This window comes from Pleuronectes platessa, chromosome 18 (genome assembly GCF_947347685.1).
Source record: "Pleuronectes platessa chromosome 18, fPlePla1.1, whole genome shotgun sequence".
NCBI lineage: Eukaryota > Metazoa > Chordata > Actinopteri > Pleuronectiformes > Pleuronectidae > Pleuronectes > Pleuronectes platessa.
In genome coordinates, this window is record NC_070643.1 from 5,031,309 (window position 1) to 5,048,026 (window position 16,718).

General features: G+C 41.2%; 1 protein-coding gene across 1 annotated transcript; it reads left to right on the plus strand.

Annotated features, from left to right (window-relative positions):
* Positions 1–633: 633 nt before the first annotated feature.
* nudc (nudC nuclear distribution protein) lies at positions 634–5,981 on the plus strand. The gene is made up of 9 exons (XM_053447228.1): positions 634–837; positions 1,427–1,504; positions 1,637–1,846; positions 1,949–2,029; positions 2,117–2,230; positions 3,111–3,305; positions 3,695–3,778; positions 3,972–4,090; positions 5,652–5,981. The coding sequence occupies exons 1-9, from the start codon at positions 763–765 to the stop codon at positions 5,701–5,703; spliced, it is 1,008 nt and encodes a 335-aa protein (XP_053303203.1). The 5' UTR covers positions 634–762; the 3' UTR covers positions 5,704–5,981.
* The last annotated feature ends 10,737 nt before the right edge of the window (positions 5,982–16,718 follow it).

Below are 16,718 nucleotides of genomic sequence, written 5' to 3' on the forward strand. Positions count from 1 at the left end.
CTTTGTATTTAATGTGACCACCTACTGGTTTCTCTGACACAAATATGACCAACATTTTGCATTATTCATTTAGCTTAAAAATACATGGTAATATAATAATATGAGACAATATTCGTCCAGCAGTTGAGACTGCTATTGGGTTTTTACATGAAAATATTTTTAATGTAGATGTTACGTGGGATTATTATGAAACAAGAACAAAATGTTCCCCTTCGATTTAATAGAATCATTATTATATCAAATCTATGACACTTTATTTCTTCCCATTACATTTAAGAGAGAATCAATTGTTACAAATACAAATATTTCCTAATGATTAAAAATATATCGTTTCTTCATAATATCTATTATATGCAAATAATAATACTAACTTATGCACTATTGTTTATTATTATTATTAACTGTATCTTTGCTATGATTTATGATTTATAAATGATTAACTCAAAAATAATAACTCAATCAAATTCAGGTTAACACACAGTTCTTTAACAAATACTTTGACAGTAAAATCTTGGTGTTTAAATTTTCCTCTAGAAAGTTCTCTTTCGCCTCAGTCCCTCGCCATCACGAAGCTCTCACTTCATTGGTCAGTACAGCTGTCAATTAAATGCGCTCCTCCATTGGTGCAAACCAGCGTAGGTGGGGTCTGTTTCCAGGAAGTAAGTGACGAGACAACTGGCCCTCACACTGTCTCTAACTCCGCTGTCCGCATCGTTATCCCCTCAGTTAGTGTTTCATTAAACCTTTTCTGATTCCACCAACATGGGGGACGACGAAGAGAAGTATGACGGGATGTTGCTGGTTATGGCGCAGCAACACGAGGGAGGTGTACACGAGGTAATTCAGTCCGCTTCTGACGCCACACAGCTTCCACACCGCTGCCTGAAGCTAATGAAGCTAGCAGCTATGCTAGCAAGGCACACATCGGCCGTTAACAGGGAACCAGCGACGAAGCAAATTATCTCAATAATCGGGCACGTTTAGCTCATGTCGCTGTCTTCGTGTGAAAACACCTGTCGGAGCAGATTATAACCTCGCTTCTGCTCATCGGGGAGTGTTGTGGTGAATTCGGCTTCCACGTGACCATTAATGCAGCACGGCAATCATTAAAATCTCGTATTTGTGGTTCAACTCATTTTCCTAACGGGTTATTTCCCTTAAATACAATGTTGTGTAGGATTTTCTTTTGTTTAAATCTTTTTTAATAGCTATGAGCCACTAGATCTTTTCACACTGACGTCAGATGACTGGCATTTCTAGAAGATCCACAGTTTCCCCCATTAACACACTTTGATTTAATAATAAATAAACGCAATCTTATGTAATGAATGCCTCAGTGTCAGCAGGCAAAGGGAGAGAATGTAGCTAATTTATTCCTTCATTCTTTATTTCATTGTATGTTGATGGTTTCTATTTCTCTCAACAGTTAGTTAACACATTTTTCAGCTTCCTCCGCCGCAAAACCGATTTCTTCACGGGTGGTGATTCAGGTGCTGCAGAGAAGGTGAGTAATGTTTTTGCCAATGTAGCTTCTGTGACATTCAACACTATGGTGTCAAAAACCTGCACCCTGCAGCTGCACGGGCACATCCTTACTTAACCCCCATGTCTCATCATCTCTCTTTTTATTATTCAGCTTGTGCAGAATGCTTTTGCCAGCCAAAGTAAGCTGGCGCTGAAGTCCCACAAAGATAAGCAGGTGAAGCAGGAGAAGGAGAGGAAGGAGAAAGCTGAGAGAGCTGCTAAGCTGGCAGAGGAAGAGAAGAAAAGGAAGAATAGCGACGGCCCCAAAATTCAGGAGCTGACTGACGAGGAAGCAGAGAAACTTCAGTCTGAACTTGATAGGGTGAGATCTGGCTGCTTTGATGCTCCATCATAATAAGAATAACTGCAGATGTTCTGATTCATGTGTTACTTTAAATCTTCATTTGGGTTTTGCGTATTTTAGAAAAAGAAAGAAGAGGAGAAAACCGAGAACACAACAACAAAGGCAGAAAAGTCATCTGACGACCCCGAAAAAGAGAAAGGGGTGAGGCAACTGCAGGCCAGTTCCACAGTGAAATGTCCATGTCTCTTTTGGCTCCGCTGACTTACTTGTTAACGTCCATGTCCACAGTCTGAATCTGATGGAGAGGAAGACGAGAAGGACAAAGATAAACTGAAGCCGAATGCAGGAAACGGAGCTGATCTGCCCAGTTACAAGTGGACACAGAGCCTGTCTGAAGTGGACGTGAGTTCATCTTGACCTCAGGATAATGCTTTGATCTATTTCTGTGTATTCCTTCTGTAGAACAGACTTGCTACATCTGTCTTACTAAGTTATCGAACTAAAACAATCTGTCCACATGAGCGTTTTGGTTCTGTATCAGTTATAATCCCACATCCATACCAACACGCTTAAAAACACAAATCCTGTGACCACTCATGCACACTGAGCATGCACTTGTTGGTGTAAACAGGAAGCATCTGGTTGTTGGTTGCAAAAAGAGCTCCAAAGAGAAGCAGTAATGGCAAAAGTCAAAATGTGGTACTACGGATGTATGCTAAGCCTCCCAGAAGAATGATTTTTCTTTTCAAGCATTGAGATATTTGCTGAAAACCCTTGACAGCGTCATCGCACCACAGATCTTCTCCTCTTTTCCTCCTGGCCAAGTTTAAATGGCCTTGGCCCCTGTTATGACGAGCAAGTGATTGCCCATGGTCCAAAATCTCTAATGTAACAGACATATGAATTATGTATGCAGACATTCTTTATATAATTGATCATAAGGCACTTTGAGAAATATATAATCATCACCCTTCCTCTCATGGTTCTTGTATCGAATTAACCAAATCAGAAGTGTAGGTATGTTTACAGCGTTTGTAAGCCTGCGGTCAATCCAGTGTGGCAGCTGCACGACTTGATTCCACCCTCTTGTGTCTTGCACTTGCGGGTCACATCAGGGACATGACCACTTACCATTGGAGTCTGATATTGTCCATATTTTGAAATATAATTTGAACAGCTGCATAATTTTTTTTTATCTTTAGAAACAAAAGGGAATTGAGCACTAAGGTTTGCACTGTAAACCTCGTCTTACATCTTTTACCATTTTATCCTCCTCCCACAGCTGGTAGTGCCTTTCGATGTGAAGTTCCGCATTAAGGCGAGAGACGTGGTGGTGGACATCCAGAGGCGCACCATCAAAGTCGGCCTGAAAGGACACCCTCCCGTTATTGAAGGGCAGCTCTGCCACGAGGTGAAGGTGGAAGAAAGCTCCTGGCTCCTCGACGACGGCAAGGTGGTCACTGTGCACCTGGAAAAGGTAAGAAAGATGCCGTGTTGATTGGTGACAGCCTTTTAACTACAGTTGAAGATGCGTTCAGACATGCATCTGGATATTTTGAGGAGTATTTCCTACCAGCCCCCACCCCAGTAAAATGTAAGAGCAAGTGGGTGTGGTGATCACGTCTCTAACACAGGTCAAATGCAAAAGTAATGCATGCTCTGCACAGGCACAAAATCTCCTGCTGCATTGTTCATATGTGAAAGCCAATGTCTGGTAGATGACCGGACCCAATTTTCTGGACATTTCCCAGAGTTCATGTCTGAAAATGGCTTAAGTGTATGACTCTGACAGACTGCTAAGGTGATGAGCTTAATGATGTTTGCATACGTTCTATTTATTCTTTTGATACTTTCCTTTAACGTCAGATTAATAAAATGGAGTGGTGGAACAAGATTGTTACCACAGATCCGGAAATCAACACCAAGAAGGTCTGTCCAGAGAACTCCAAGGTAACATGAGGAGCTTTAATTTTTCAAGTGTTTGTAAAATTGATCATAGGAAAAATAAATGATGACTGCAATACAAGTTATTAAGTTGGAGCTTTCTTCATGAGCTATTTTAAAGTAAATATAAAGATATCTGACAACTTCTCCTTCATTTTGCTGGACTACCCCCACCCTGTGTGTATTTCCCGCTGAGCAGCTGTCAGACCTGGACGGAGAGACGCGTGGCATGGTGGAGAAGATGATGTACGACCAAAGGCAGAAATCAATGGGTTTGCCTACATCTGAAGAACAGAAGAAACAAGACATTCTTAAAAAGTAAGTGTCCAGTGTTTCATTCCCTTCAAATAAATGTACCAGTTCAGTTTAGCTCTGGTTGTGTTAAGTCATCAAACTGTAAAGATCTTTTTGTCCTTTGTCAGCTGCCATTTTATCAGAGGCTTTACGGTGTACACAGATTTTATATGAAGGATGAACCTGAAAGTCGTCTGTAGTTTTTACCCTCATTGTTGCCTCAAGGCCAAATCACTCACTTTAACTGAAGCTAATAAAAGAATGTTTGGTGCAGACAATGACCTGGTTTAGGAGAGTCATCTGATACTATTAGATTTAACATTTCACACTTGTTACTGTGTCGGTCTCATTGCGACAGTCAGCATCCTCCAAAAAATGGAGAGGTTAGATTTTCCAAAATAATGTAGTAATATTACAAGAATAAAGTCGTAATTTAACAAGAAAAAAGTCACAATAAAAGAGAAAGTAACACTTTTGAATAAGCAGCAGGGAGAATTAATGTTTCTCTCCTGGATCCAGAATCTTGAACCAACTCATCACAATATTAACACTGATCCCCAAAATAACGGGGATACTTTTCTTAAATGAGTAAATTCTTTCTTCCCATACTGAGACAAACACACACAGGGACACACTCACACATGTAAAAGGCGGGGCATGCTCAGTTTGGCTCGATTCGGTTGGCACGGCGCAGAGGCAAATAATAGAGACAAAAAGAGAAGCAGTAAATGACCGACAGAGCCGGTAAAGACTGGGGGAAGAAAACTACTTTTTCACAGTCCAAACATGTATGAAAAGACCAATAATGAACACTGTAAGCAGTCTACCTGATCACTATAACTAAACTATTTAAATAGCATTTCTATAGGAACTATTCTGTCCCAACCTAATAGATCCATATATATGGATACTGCTGATCACTATATCCATGATCACCATGAGCGGTTTCCACTGTAGGACTCATTTTAACACAGGCGATGGGCTGATCTTCCCCTCTAACACAGAGCCTAAAATTGTGACTTTAGTGGATTATTGTAAGTCAGTGCTCCATATGTGAGGTTGTGTGACATCAAACATTCCACAGTATTAGCTGAGACTGAGGAAGAATGTTTGCTTTTATTTTGAAATTTACTTCCTCTTTTACGCTTGTTAAAGCTGCTTGTAAAGGTCTGGCACCGTTTTTATAGGAGTTAAACAATACAAATGTGGTGACTGGTAAGGTGTCCCTTTCTTTATTGACACAAAGTTCACATGGTGTCTGGCCAATCAAATGTGTTGACTGATGGTGTCATCTCAGAAGCATCATGTTTCATGGTTACACTGTTTAAGAAAATACTACTGATTGACCAGTGGGAGGTGCTGTAGCTAAAGGGAAACAAATCCTAGAGACAGGTTTGAATGTCTGTGATATTATAAATTAAGACATGCAGAGGAAAACTTATGCATCAACCAACAAATATTCCCTTTACAAGATCAGCATTTGATTTAGGTTATGGCACATGATTGTGATGAAGTTATTTTGTATTAAGAAGCTGGAAATAACAGGATTTTGTTGAGGTGTGACGGGTTTCCTTTCTCTCTGCAGGTTCATGTCTCAGCACCCAGAGATGGATTTCTCTAAAGCAAAATTCAGCTGAGACTCGCTGCCGTCCATAGAAACAACATAAAGATTCTCGAGGATATCATCTGAAACATGTCAAAGCCGACGTCAGACACCACCCACCTCCCTATCTTGCGTCCTCTTAATACTGGACATGGTTTCTGTTCATTTACTGTCTTAACTGCACAGGTTTCTGTCTCTTTTTGGTTTGTTATGAGATTAGATTTGTTGACATTTAGCCCATATCCTCCCTCTGCATGTCGTCAGAATATTTAAAAATGTCTGGATTTTTTAATAAATGAATTTAAAATGTAACAGTAGTCCTTATATTCATTGCACAAGCGTTCACCCGTCACCTGGTTTCAAGGGTAAAGAGTCCAACATCTGTGTCCAGACCGAAAACAATTTAATGGAAAGTAGATGAGTAATAAAGTTTAAATACAAAGCTTTTGTTTCTTTACTGCCTGTGACATTTGAAAAGTTCACAACCTAGTTCAAGGCCAAGACTAGTGCTTTCACCAGCCCTGAACTCGGTCACTGAACTCTCATGTGTTATGTTTGGATCACATCCAAGGGCTACTGGCCTACAATGAGAACAGCTTTTACTGAAAGTCACCAAGCAGCTTCATTGCTTAACAGTGGAAGTCCAGATGTTATTTGATGGAAGTTTATACGTTAAAAGTGTCACTAGGACTGTAAATTATTTGCAGGTCATTTATATCTCAGACACAAATTGAATGTTTAAGGCATCAAATAGTCACAGATTGGAAAGATTTTATTTTGAACCACAAGGGAGCAGTGTTTTCCTGCTCCAGTGTAAGAAGGCTAAGTGTTGCCTTAATTCATGTAACATGAGTACCCACACTAATCCTATGAATCAGGTGGAAGGTGCAAGATGAATAAATTACAAATTATTTTGAAGTTTTAAATGAACAGCTTGAGATGTTAGGGAATTTTTTTAGACTCGTATTCCTCTGATTTCTAAGAATTATGAGTGGAAAAAACAAGATGATTTTACTCAAGTGAATTATTTATTCTAGTGTCAGTCACTTGAAGGAGCAGCTCTCAAATGATTACAAAATGAATCAATATTTATAGATCTGATGCAAGATTTGATCTGATTTTAGCTTTTGTTTGACTTCTTGTGTCACATATGTTGCTATGACAGGTGTTTGTCTCCTAATCCGATTTTATTGTTGTAGGTGTATAGAAAGGCACAGTTAAATAAAATGTATTATTATTATTCTGAATTTAAATTGTACCTACATATAATCCATGTCTTTCACTAAAGTAACATCATTTTCTCTGATATTTTAATCTGCACAATCACTTCTGACACCGAATCTTTTTTGTCTGTGAAATGTGTAACACCTCCAGTAGCTTTTAACGTGTTGAGATAGCAGTCATCTGGTTTGTTCATAATATTTACATAAAAATCATTCATCATAAGTAGCAAAGATGTAAACATTGATAGTATGTTACTCAGTTGAGCGCCAACCTACACCAAGGCCCATCACTCCACTTAAATTCAATCAAGCTGCACCAGATTGCACATATTCGTAGATATTAGTTCTTTAAATGTGTCTGATTTTTTTCATCAAGATTCATGAAGTGCAGAGAGAACAATAAATCTTTAAAAAAAAAAAAAGCAACACAATGTTATTATCTCGCAATGTTATAGAAAGGGATAAAAATAAATCCTGCATCTGCCCCCGGATTAGTTTAGTTTAGTTTTATTTGATCGTTTTTAAATGATTAAAAAAAGGAGAAGGAATGGCAACATGCTTATCTTGTCCTATAACTATTCTCAACTAAATCATCCAACAAAAAAATCGACATAAATACATACACTCCTTATCAAAATCTTAAGACCAGTTAAAAAATTGCATGAATTTGCATTTTGCACTGTTGGATCTTAGGAAGGTTCTAAGTAGAGCTTCAAAATGCAAAAAGAAGAAATGGGAACAAGAGCCCAAAACTTGTGAGCAGGCAATTTATTGAAAACAACAAGTTAACTGAAGTAGGCTGTTCATCAGCTGATCAAAAGTTTAAGACCACAGCTCAAAAAAAAAAAAAAGACTCCTAAAACAGTAATTAAAGTGTCAAAAACTGACTCAGTAATGAGTAGCTCCACCATTATTGTTGATCACTTCAAAAATTCGTTTTGGCATGCTTGATGCAAGTGTTTCCAAAAGGCTAGTGCGAATGTTGCGCCAAGTGGTGAAGATGGCTTCACGAAGGGCATCCACTGTCTGGAACTGAAGTCCATTTTTGTAAACTTCCCTTGCCATCCATCCCCAAATGTTCTCAATTGGATTAAGATCAGGGGAACACGCAGGATGGTCCAAAAGAGTGATGTTATTCTCCTGGAAAAAAGTCTTGGTCAGACGGGCATTGTGAATTGGAGCGTTGTCCTGCTGAAAAACCCAGTCGTTACCACACAGACGAGGGCCCTCAGTCATGAGGGATGCCCGCTGCAACATCTCCACATAGCCAGCTGCTGTTTGACGCCCCTGCACAACCTGGAGCTCCATTGTTCCATTGAAGGAAAAAGCACCCCAGATCATGATGGCGCCCCCTCCACTGTGCCGCGTAGAAATCATCTCAGGTGGCATCTCCTTGTCATGCCAGTAACGTTGGAAGCCATTAGGACCATCTCAAGGTTACATTTTTTCTCGTCAGAGAATAAAACTTTCTTCCACCTTTGAATGTCCCATGTTTGGTGCTCCCTTGCAAAGTCTAAACGGGCAATTTTGTGGCGTTGAAGGAGACGTGGCCTTTGAAGACGTTTCTTGTTTTTAAAGCCCTTCCTTCGCAGATGCTGTCTGATGGTTATTGTGCTGCAGTCAGCACCAGTAATGGCCTTAATTGATTTTTTTGGGTCTACCACTTGATTTTTTTGTTCCATAACCCTGAGGATCTTTGAAGAAATGCAAAATGACTGTCTTACTGCGTCCAACCTCAGCAGCGATGGCACGTTGTGAGAGGCCTTGATTATGCAGTTCAACAATCCTACCACGTTCAAAGACGGTGAGCTTTTTTGCCTTTGCCATCAAGAGATCTTCACAGTGTGATTACTTGACAGGAAATGACATGGAATCCAAATTTTTGCACAGATTTTGGATTTTAAAGGCTGTGGTCTTAAACTTTTGATCAACTGAAGAACAGCCTACTTCAGTTAAATTGTTGTTTTCAATAAATTGCCTGCTCACAACTTTTGGGCTCTTGTTCCCATTTCTTCTTTTTGCATTTTGAAACTCTACTTAGAACCACCCTAAGATTCAACAGTGCAAAATGCAAATTCATGCAATTTTTTAACTGATTTTAAGATTTTGATCAGGAGTGTATATACAGCTCTACTCTGCCCCTAGTGTCCATCTGTCCTCTACAACAGGGGTTTTAAACTGCTTTTGTCCCAGGGACCACCATTCTGACTAGAAAGTAATCCGCGGCCCACTGCTGTGCCTACGCGCGCGTGCCTACGTGTGTGTCTGTGTGTGTGTGTGCGTGCGTGCGTGCGTGCGTGCGTGCTTGCGTGCGTCCAAGTGGATAGAAGGAAGTTTTAACATTTGGTTTTCTATCTTGGTTTTATTTAAAAACCTCAAAAAAATCTAGAAAAAAATTGTAAAATGGGGCTAAAACTGAATAGGGAAGATGACAAAGTAATGCAGAATATGTCACAAATGATAATCATACAATATCACACAAACAATTGAGGCCTACTTAAGTTTAACCTCATGATCACCAGCAGCAAATCCCACCTACTGCGTGAGTAGTACTTCAGTGTGTGTGTGTGTCTAGAGCTCTCCTAAGAAATAGTTTCTCAACCAGCGAACGTGGTAAAGTTGACTGTTGTTGCAATTAATTGTTTTGGCTATTATGCCAATTTATTTTTCTTATTAAAAAGTATTTGTTTTTCGCTCTTTTGTTTTATTTAATATTTTCATTATTAATTCTGCCCTTTTGCGCCTTCTTTTTGGGAAAATAAAAATGTCCATCATACAAACTACATCTCCAAGACCTGAGAGTTTTTCTACCTAGCTCAACTGCTCTTCTACATCTACCTTTAACACACATGCACAGGAGAAAAGTATTGGCAGTTTCTAGCCCTAAGCCGGTTTCAAGGTTCCCCTCATCACCTTTATATTATTTTAGACATATTTTTCTTATTTTAAATATTTTTCATGATATTCAAGAGTAATCTGGAAATGTGTTGAAATATCAAAGCAAATTTCGCGGACCCCCTGCAATGCCGTCGCGGACCCCTGGTTGAAAACACCTGCTCTACAACACTGAAGCCTCTTGTTGTAGTTTTTTAATCAGATCTCTCTGTAACAAATTTTGATGGGTTCTTCCCTGACCCATTTCTCATCCTTCCACCAAGTTTCATTATAATCTATTCAGTATCTGTTTTGCTAACAAACAAACAAACAAACCAACAAACAACGGACAGCGGTGAACACATAACCTCCTTGGTGGAGGTAACAATAGGAACTTGGTTGAAATGTGGTGGTAAAACACTGCAATGCAAATAAAAAGTGCGTTTTTGTTAATGGCTTTTTAAGAGAGCAGCAGCTGCTACTTGTATAGACTTAGATTCCTCTATTGAGCTGTACGTGTTATATTACCCACATTTCCACAGGTTATTACTAATAATATATTGTACAGTCACTCACAAGTGTTTCACAGGTGCATGTCAAAGATCCTCCAGCTTAATCACCGTGGAGCTCTTTCACTCGGTTGCAGGATGTTTTAAATATGAGGCAGCAGCAGAAGAAGAACTCTGTGCTGAATTCATGTATCTTCTCCTGAAGGAGGATTAACTGTTTGAATCCAGCGGGTGAATGGAGAACGATAAAAACTGCTATACAGAGAAGTAATTGATGGGAATATTTTAAGTGGCTGTTGCTGACAACTCCTGGACCACAACTGGTGTGTACATTACCCAGAATGCAATATGGTTCAACAGTCTGCTTCGTCCCGGTCCTCTGGATGGATTTATGGTCAGCAGATTCCTCAATTTTAGATTCATAGTCTTCTGTCCCAACTGATGCTGTCTCAAGTGACATCGCCTCTGGATGCACAAAAGGCTTAAACGTGTTTACTCACCAGGCACCATATATACACGCTTTCAAAATTTGTATGGTTTCCCTTTAGGTTTGTGTGTGGGAGTAAAATAAGAGAGAAAGTTTCCCTGCAAAGAAAAACCCTGTTGAGTATTTATATAGCGTTATTCCCTCTTTTCAAATGGTTCCCACTGTGTGAGTGCAGCGGCTGACACGTCGTCGAAACCCGAGGATAATCAGCACACGACTACCACTGAGTGAACGACATGGTTTCTCACTCAGGCCACACTGGATATCATGCACCTCTGCTAAATGTTACTTCACAGGACCAGTTTGCTAACAAGGCCTCTGTGCTCGTGTGTCTGTCCACAGCTAACTGGACTGGCCTGTCAGGATGGTGAGAGGCTGTCACCATCACTGGGGTGACCGGAGGAAACATACATTAGCTGATGCTGGCTAGCAAGTCCTCCTAATGTGTGAAATTGCTCATGTAGCTCAAAAGCACTGCTGGGACCTCTGCCTCATAGAGACAGTTGTGTTTTTACAAGGAGTGTTTAAGCTTTGATTTAACGGCTGCGAGTTATATCAGCACATATTAAAGAGCAGCCAAAATATAGATTTTTGTAATGGATGTCGAATAGTAGGCCAATAAAGGGAAGAGGAGGCAGATCCAGTGAATGGCGATTGGTTGCCATCCGCCAATAAACTGAATTTAGAAGAAGAAGAAGACGTCAAGTAGTTGCTCAGATGTTACAGTTATAAACACATAACGCTCAGGTCAGTGCTTGTTCTGCACTGAAGCCAATGGTGTCCAGTGATTTTTAACATAAGTCCCCTTCAAACAAAACAGCATCTACTTGTTAACCTGGAACAATGGACACTGCCTGACTGTGGACATGGATTGTGTTAGAATATAAGTGTATACTTAGCTAACACAACCACAACCAACAGAGATAAACTAGAATCTACCTGAAGTCATGTTTTGGTTCCCTGGCAAATGTAAGTGCCACACTCCATCTCTTTTATCTCTGTATTTGGTCTCAACCATCTCCTGAGGGAAATATGTGTCTCTTCAGCTGCTATATGTTTCTCTATTCACCAGACAGTTGCTCATTTTGTCCGTGTGCTCTATGTGTCGCTAGGTAAACAGCTTTGGTTCAAGGCTAAAAAACTAAATCATTGAGCTGAAAACACTAAAATGCTCAAGAGTTCTACAAACACTCTGTAACCCAACAGGTCCCTGCAACATATTTGATTTAGGTTAGTTTTAGGCCGTTTTTTTTCCCTTCTTTTATTTAGTTTTGGTCTTGAGTCTGATTTGGGTTTTTATTTGATTTAAAATGTCTCTGTGGCCGTGTCAAATTAATCGACTTGCAGTTTCTCCAGGTGGCCCAGTGGTTTAAAGTCTGCAGAAACTCCAGAGGAGCGAATGTGAGAATGTGGGGGGGTGAAGGACGTTTCTAACACGCAACAGATGCAAAAATGGAAATAACAAAAAGAACGCAGACACATACAGAAGACAAAGTCATGTCATGCACGTAGAAGACACACAAATATGCCAGGAGAGCTTGTGGTGATAGGAGCCGATGCCAGTGTCGATGTGCTGTAAACAAAAACTTGCAATCGCTGCAGCGGAACTCTGACGTTATTTCCTTACTTTGTCTGCTGCACCACCTCTCACCTGAATCACAGGAGGACTTGTTGCTTTTGTGAAGATGTCTGAGCTGAGAACCTCTCGCTGCGTTGATTATGTGTCTGAGAAAACCTCTGGAGAAACTCCGGACTCAATTCCCCGGAGTTTCTCCAGAGTTTATGCCTGAAAATGGCTCATGTGTTTCATGTATTGCTAGTAACACACAATGATTAGTGAAGTACAGCAATAGTGTTGCTGATGTATTGCATTAGGTGGCATGTTTACTGATATCGATCATGTCGCACACACTTGGTAGCACCAGTGGCTTTTTTGGAGTCCAGCCTTAAGGCCAATGTATGCTTCTCCGTTTTGACGGACACGGACAGATAGGACCGCCCTCTCCAACGTGGAACGCCCTCTCCGTGCCTCTCCGAGGCTCCTCGGAGAGCTTTTCGTGCAGCTCTCATTTTTCTACTACACGTCGAAATGACGGACAGCCCACGGATAGCACTTGGCTGTGATTGGTCCGCTAACGCCAGCATTTCGGAATGGAAACTTCCTGTTCCATTCCCTACATCACAATAAACCAAAATCACAACTACGACTCTATGATTAATGTGACAAGTGTGTTAAGCCAGCGGCGTTGTCCGGCTGACGGTGGCTGGTTAGAGCACTTACAGCATGTGTGTACGGTCACATACGGTTATAACGAACTTTGATAACCGGGCTGGGAACAGCGCAAAAACCCGCTGACTTTAATCCCACGGCTCTCATGACACTGTTTCTCAAACACCGTCAGTTTAGAAGCAAACACTTGGTAGTAGTTAGTATCGGGTGTCCGTGCTGACTGTGTGTGGAAGCTGGGGGGAGCTAGCTGCCTCCGTGTAGCTTCAAGCTGTTGCAGCTGTTGAATTAGCAACGCAGTTTGGAAACAAGACCGGGGAACCGCTGCGTTAAGACACGATAACATAAGCATTTTGACCCGCTGGGTGTCACTTTATTCAGCAAAAACTGTCGCGTCATCAACATCCCTTTTCTGTTAGTTGCCATCGTTCACTGTGTGTGAGGAGCCGGGAGGACGTAAATAAACCAGCGTGGACTTCTTCTATATACCTCATGAGGTAGGCTTGTCTAAGCTCGACTTCCGTTTCGCCATCTACTGTTCTGGCGGTGAATTGTTTTCACAACAAAAAGGCTCGTAGAACTATAAATCAAAAAGGGTCCGTCCGATCCGTCCGTCCGTCATTCCGAAACGGACTCGGAGAAGCATACTGAGGCCTTGTGGGTACAGGCTTGGATTTGGTCTCAGGGTTGAGGAACTCTTTAGCATATATGAGGCTAGAGCTGACTCTACGTCAGAGCAACTTACACTAATACTAATAATAATAATCACATTCAGTTAAAGGAGATATCTTCTACGCCATTAGGGTCATCTCAGTTTGGTGACCCCATATTTTCCCAACAACATACCAAAAAATGTGTTGGTATAAGAGTAGAAAGGTTAGCTCGAGCCGGAGAGGTGAGACCAGAGGCCTGACGGGACTGCGGTGGTGTGGGGGGCGGCTGTGTGACTGTGCGGGGCTCGAGGGCACAGAGGAGGCAGAGTCTGCTCAGCTGAGAGCAATGTCTCACCAAGGTACCAGAATTTCTTCATTAACGAAGGCACACAGACATCAGAGAGAAGGGGTTGGGGTTTAGGGGCGGACGAGGGGGCGGTCTGCAAACACACCTCCCCGCCACAGCGCTGACTCGCTGTTCCAGACTTGACGACTTGTTTTTTGGCTGTGGCCCCTCGTAAATCACCTGCAAGGCCTCGCGCAATGTGACTCACCATCATAATTGTGGCGTTGGCCGAGGTCATTTCATCCCGTCTCTCTTCTTCCGTAAAGCCGATCGCTGGCTTCTTCCTGGAAGTGGAGGAGGGATACGTGAGGGACACCAGGACTGGGATAGGACAGGAGGTTGGCATCTTCTTCATATGACAGATTTAGAGTGTCACGTGCCTCATGTTTATATTTAACTTCTTTCGGTCAACAATTGATATTCTAAGTTAATAAACTCTACCTCTGCCGCTTTAACACACATAAAACAATGGCTTCAACGAAAACTAATAACTTCAACCACAATCAGTCAACACTGTCCCAGCTCAACATCTGCATCTGTTGTTTCGCCTCCTACGTCCACCACACCTGGGTGCCGGGCACACTCTGTAAAGCGTATTTGGAGCACACACTTCCAGGGGTGGAGAGGAGGTCCATGTGCAAAGTCAATCTGCAATTGCCAATTAGTGAAGGCCAACACAGGCTGCAGGCTGGGGTGTACAGAGCAGATCAGCCATCTTGGACGACAAAGGCTTCAGTCAGTTCGGGGTCCCTCAGATCAACACACACAACCACAAACACACACATACACCATAACCCAGAGGGCAGAGACGACCCTGAGCCCAGCGGGGAACTGTTTACCGCTCCGGACTGAGCAAAGAGCATCGGCAAACATCCTCCACAGCAAGCCTGGACAACTGCTCATAAACAGCTTTTGTTATTTAGCAAACAAAATGAAGTCATCAAACTCCAGTCCTACGAACAACAGCTAAAGTGACACAGAGTGACAGTGGCTGTACTGTACTGAGACTGAAGACCTGCCTTCATGTGATTCACATGAAGAGGCTGAAGTCAAAATAAAGTCACGTTTTGATAGTCCCGTGAAAATTAAGGATGAATGAATATCAAATATATTACATATGACAAATAAATAAGTAAAACATATTCAATCAGTAATGTTGCATCCATCCATGCTGTTTGATAATCAGGATCTCTCAAAAATTTGAAATCATACAATATTAGTAGGGGAGAGCGGGGTAATGTGGGACATCGGGTAATGTGAGACGCCCCCTGTATCTAGGTAACGGAACACATTTGTGGTCATGTGACCATTATGTTTTCAAGCCCCTCCCATTCCCCCCTTGCCATGAAGGAGAAGTTGGTGCAGGTGCTGTGGAAAGTATGTTTTTTCACAAAAATGTAACTGTAAATTTTCTTGCTTTGAACTTAATCAACTGTTGTGTCAAAACAAATTGATTCAGGTAGAAAAACTTATATCATACATGTTGGTGAACTTCCAACATTTAAAACCATGTGATTGATGCTAGCTGAAGATTAGCCTGAATTGCTAAGAGATGTTGTTTTTCTAAAACGGTGGCTGTGGGGTAAAGTGGGACAAACGCTGTGGGGTAAAGTGAGACACTGTCACTGTCTCACTTTACCACACCATGAAGCACAAGTTAAGTTTAGTCTTAAACATATTCTAGTGTTATATTACATTATATATGTTTTATTTTTAATGTCATAAACATTGTAGATAAGCCATCATGCCAAGAAACTACACCAGGAAGACAACCTGAGATGGAAAGGCATCACATTAGAGATGAGATTTTTCTCTCAGAGGTTGAAGGTGACTTTTGAAAACCAGGGAAAAATACCACTGTACAGAACCGATCACTTCATACTATATATACTAGATTGTGGACTAGTTAACACCAGCTGACCAGCACTGACTTGACGTGTCCATAACAAGAAAATGCCTTCTTTTTTTTTTTCCTACACAAATTCTGGCATGTTGTTTCTGTATATGCCAGTTTGCACGAAATAATAAAAGACTTGCCTTAAACTATCATTCACAGTTAGTCGTTTACCACAGAAAATGGTTGTGGCTAACTGGTATACACTGGAGCATTTAAAAAAAAGCTGTTCCAAAAGTTGCTGGAAAAAGCTACTTTTTGCCAACACATAAGTCATAACAGTTGATATAAGTTGATAATATGTCAACACTGAACTTTCTGCTTGTTCTTCTGTGCCCAAGTGGCCAAAAACTATGCAAAAATCAAATTTGAGGTTGTCCCTACTTTGGAATGGGGAAGGTTACACAATTTGAGCAGAGATTGAACCAAATCAGTAAAGTTTTTGAGCTCAAATACCAAAACAATGAGCTAAAAGGTGTTTAATTGCTCAAGAGAGGTGAGGGGAACTGAAACTTTGATGATATTTCTTTGCAGATTTGTGACTTCAATCTACCAGTCCAACAATACACACAGTAATTTGATCCGCTGTTATATACCATCTGAATATCATCCTTGTTTCCGTATCACAGCAGTTTATATGTCATTTCTGCGCTTTGACCACAGACGCCCACTGTGTTTTATTCGAGCAGCAGTAAAGTGGAGGGTTCGGGAGATGCCATCGTTTCATGAGGGGACCTTTGCTCTTCTTGGCCCCGCCAGCTGCAGTTCACATTGCTGCTTCATTGCTATTTGCCTGTGGCCCCCTGACCCTGCAGCCTTCATTTGCACCTTGGTGA

Bases quoted from the DNA above. Each gene is read 5' to 3' on its own strand.
- nudc (XM_053447228.1), top strand. From the start codon at position 763: ATGGGGGACGACGAAGAGAAGTATGACGGGATGTTGCTGGTTATGGCG. The intron at 838-1,426 runs GTAATTCAGTCC...TTCTCTCAACAG, and splicing joins ACGAGGGAGGTGTACACGAG to TTAGTTAACACATTTTTCAG. The intron at 2,231-3,110 runs GTGAGTTCATCT...CTCCTCCCACAG, and splicing joins AGAGCCTGTCTGAAGTGGAC to CTGGTAGTGCCTTTCGATGT.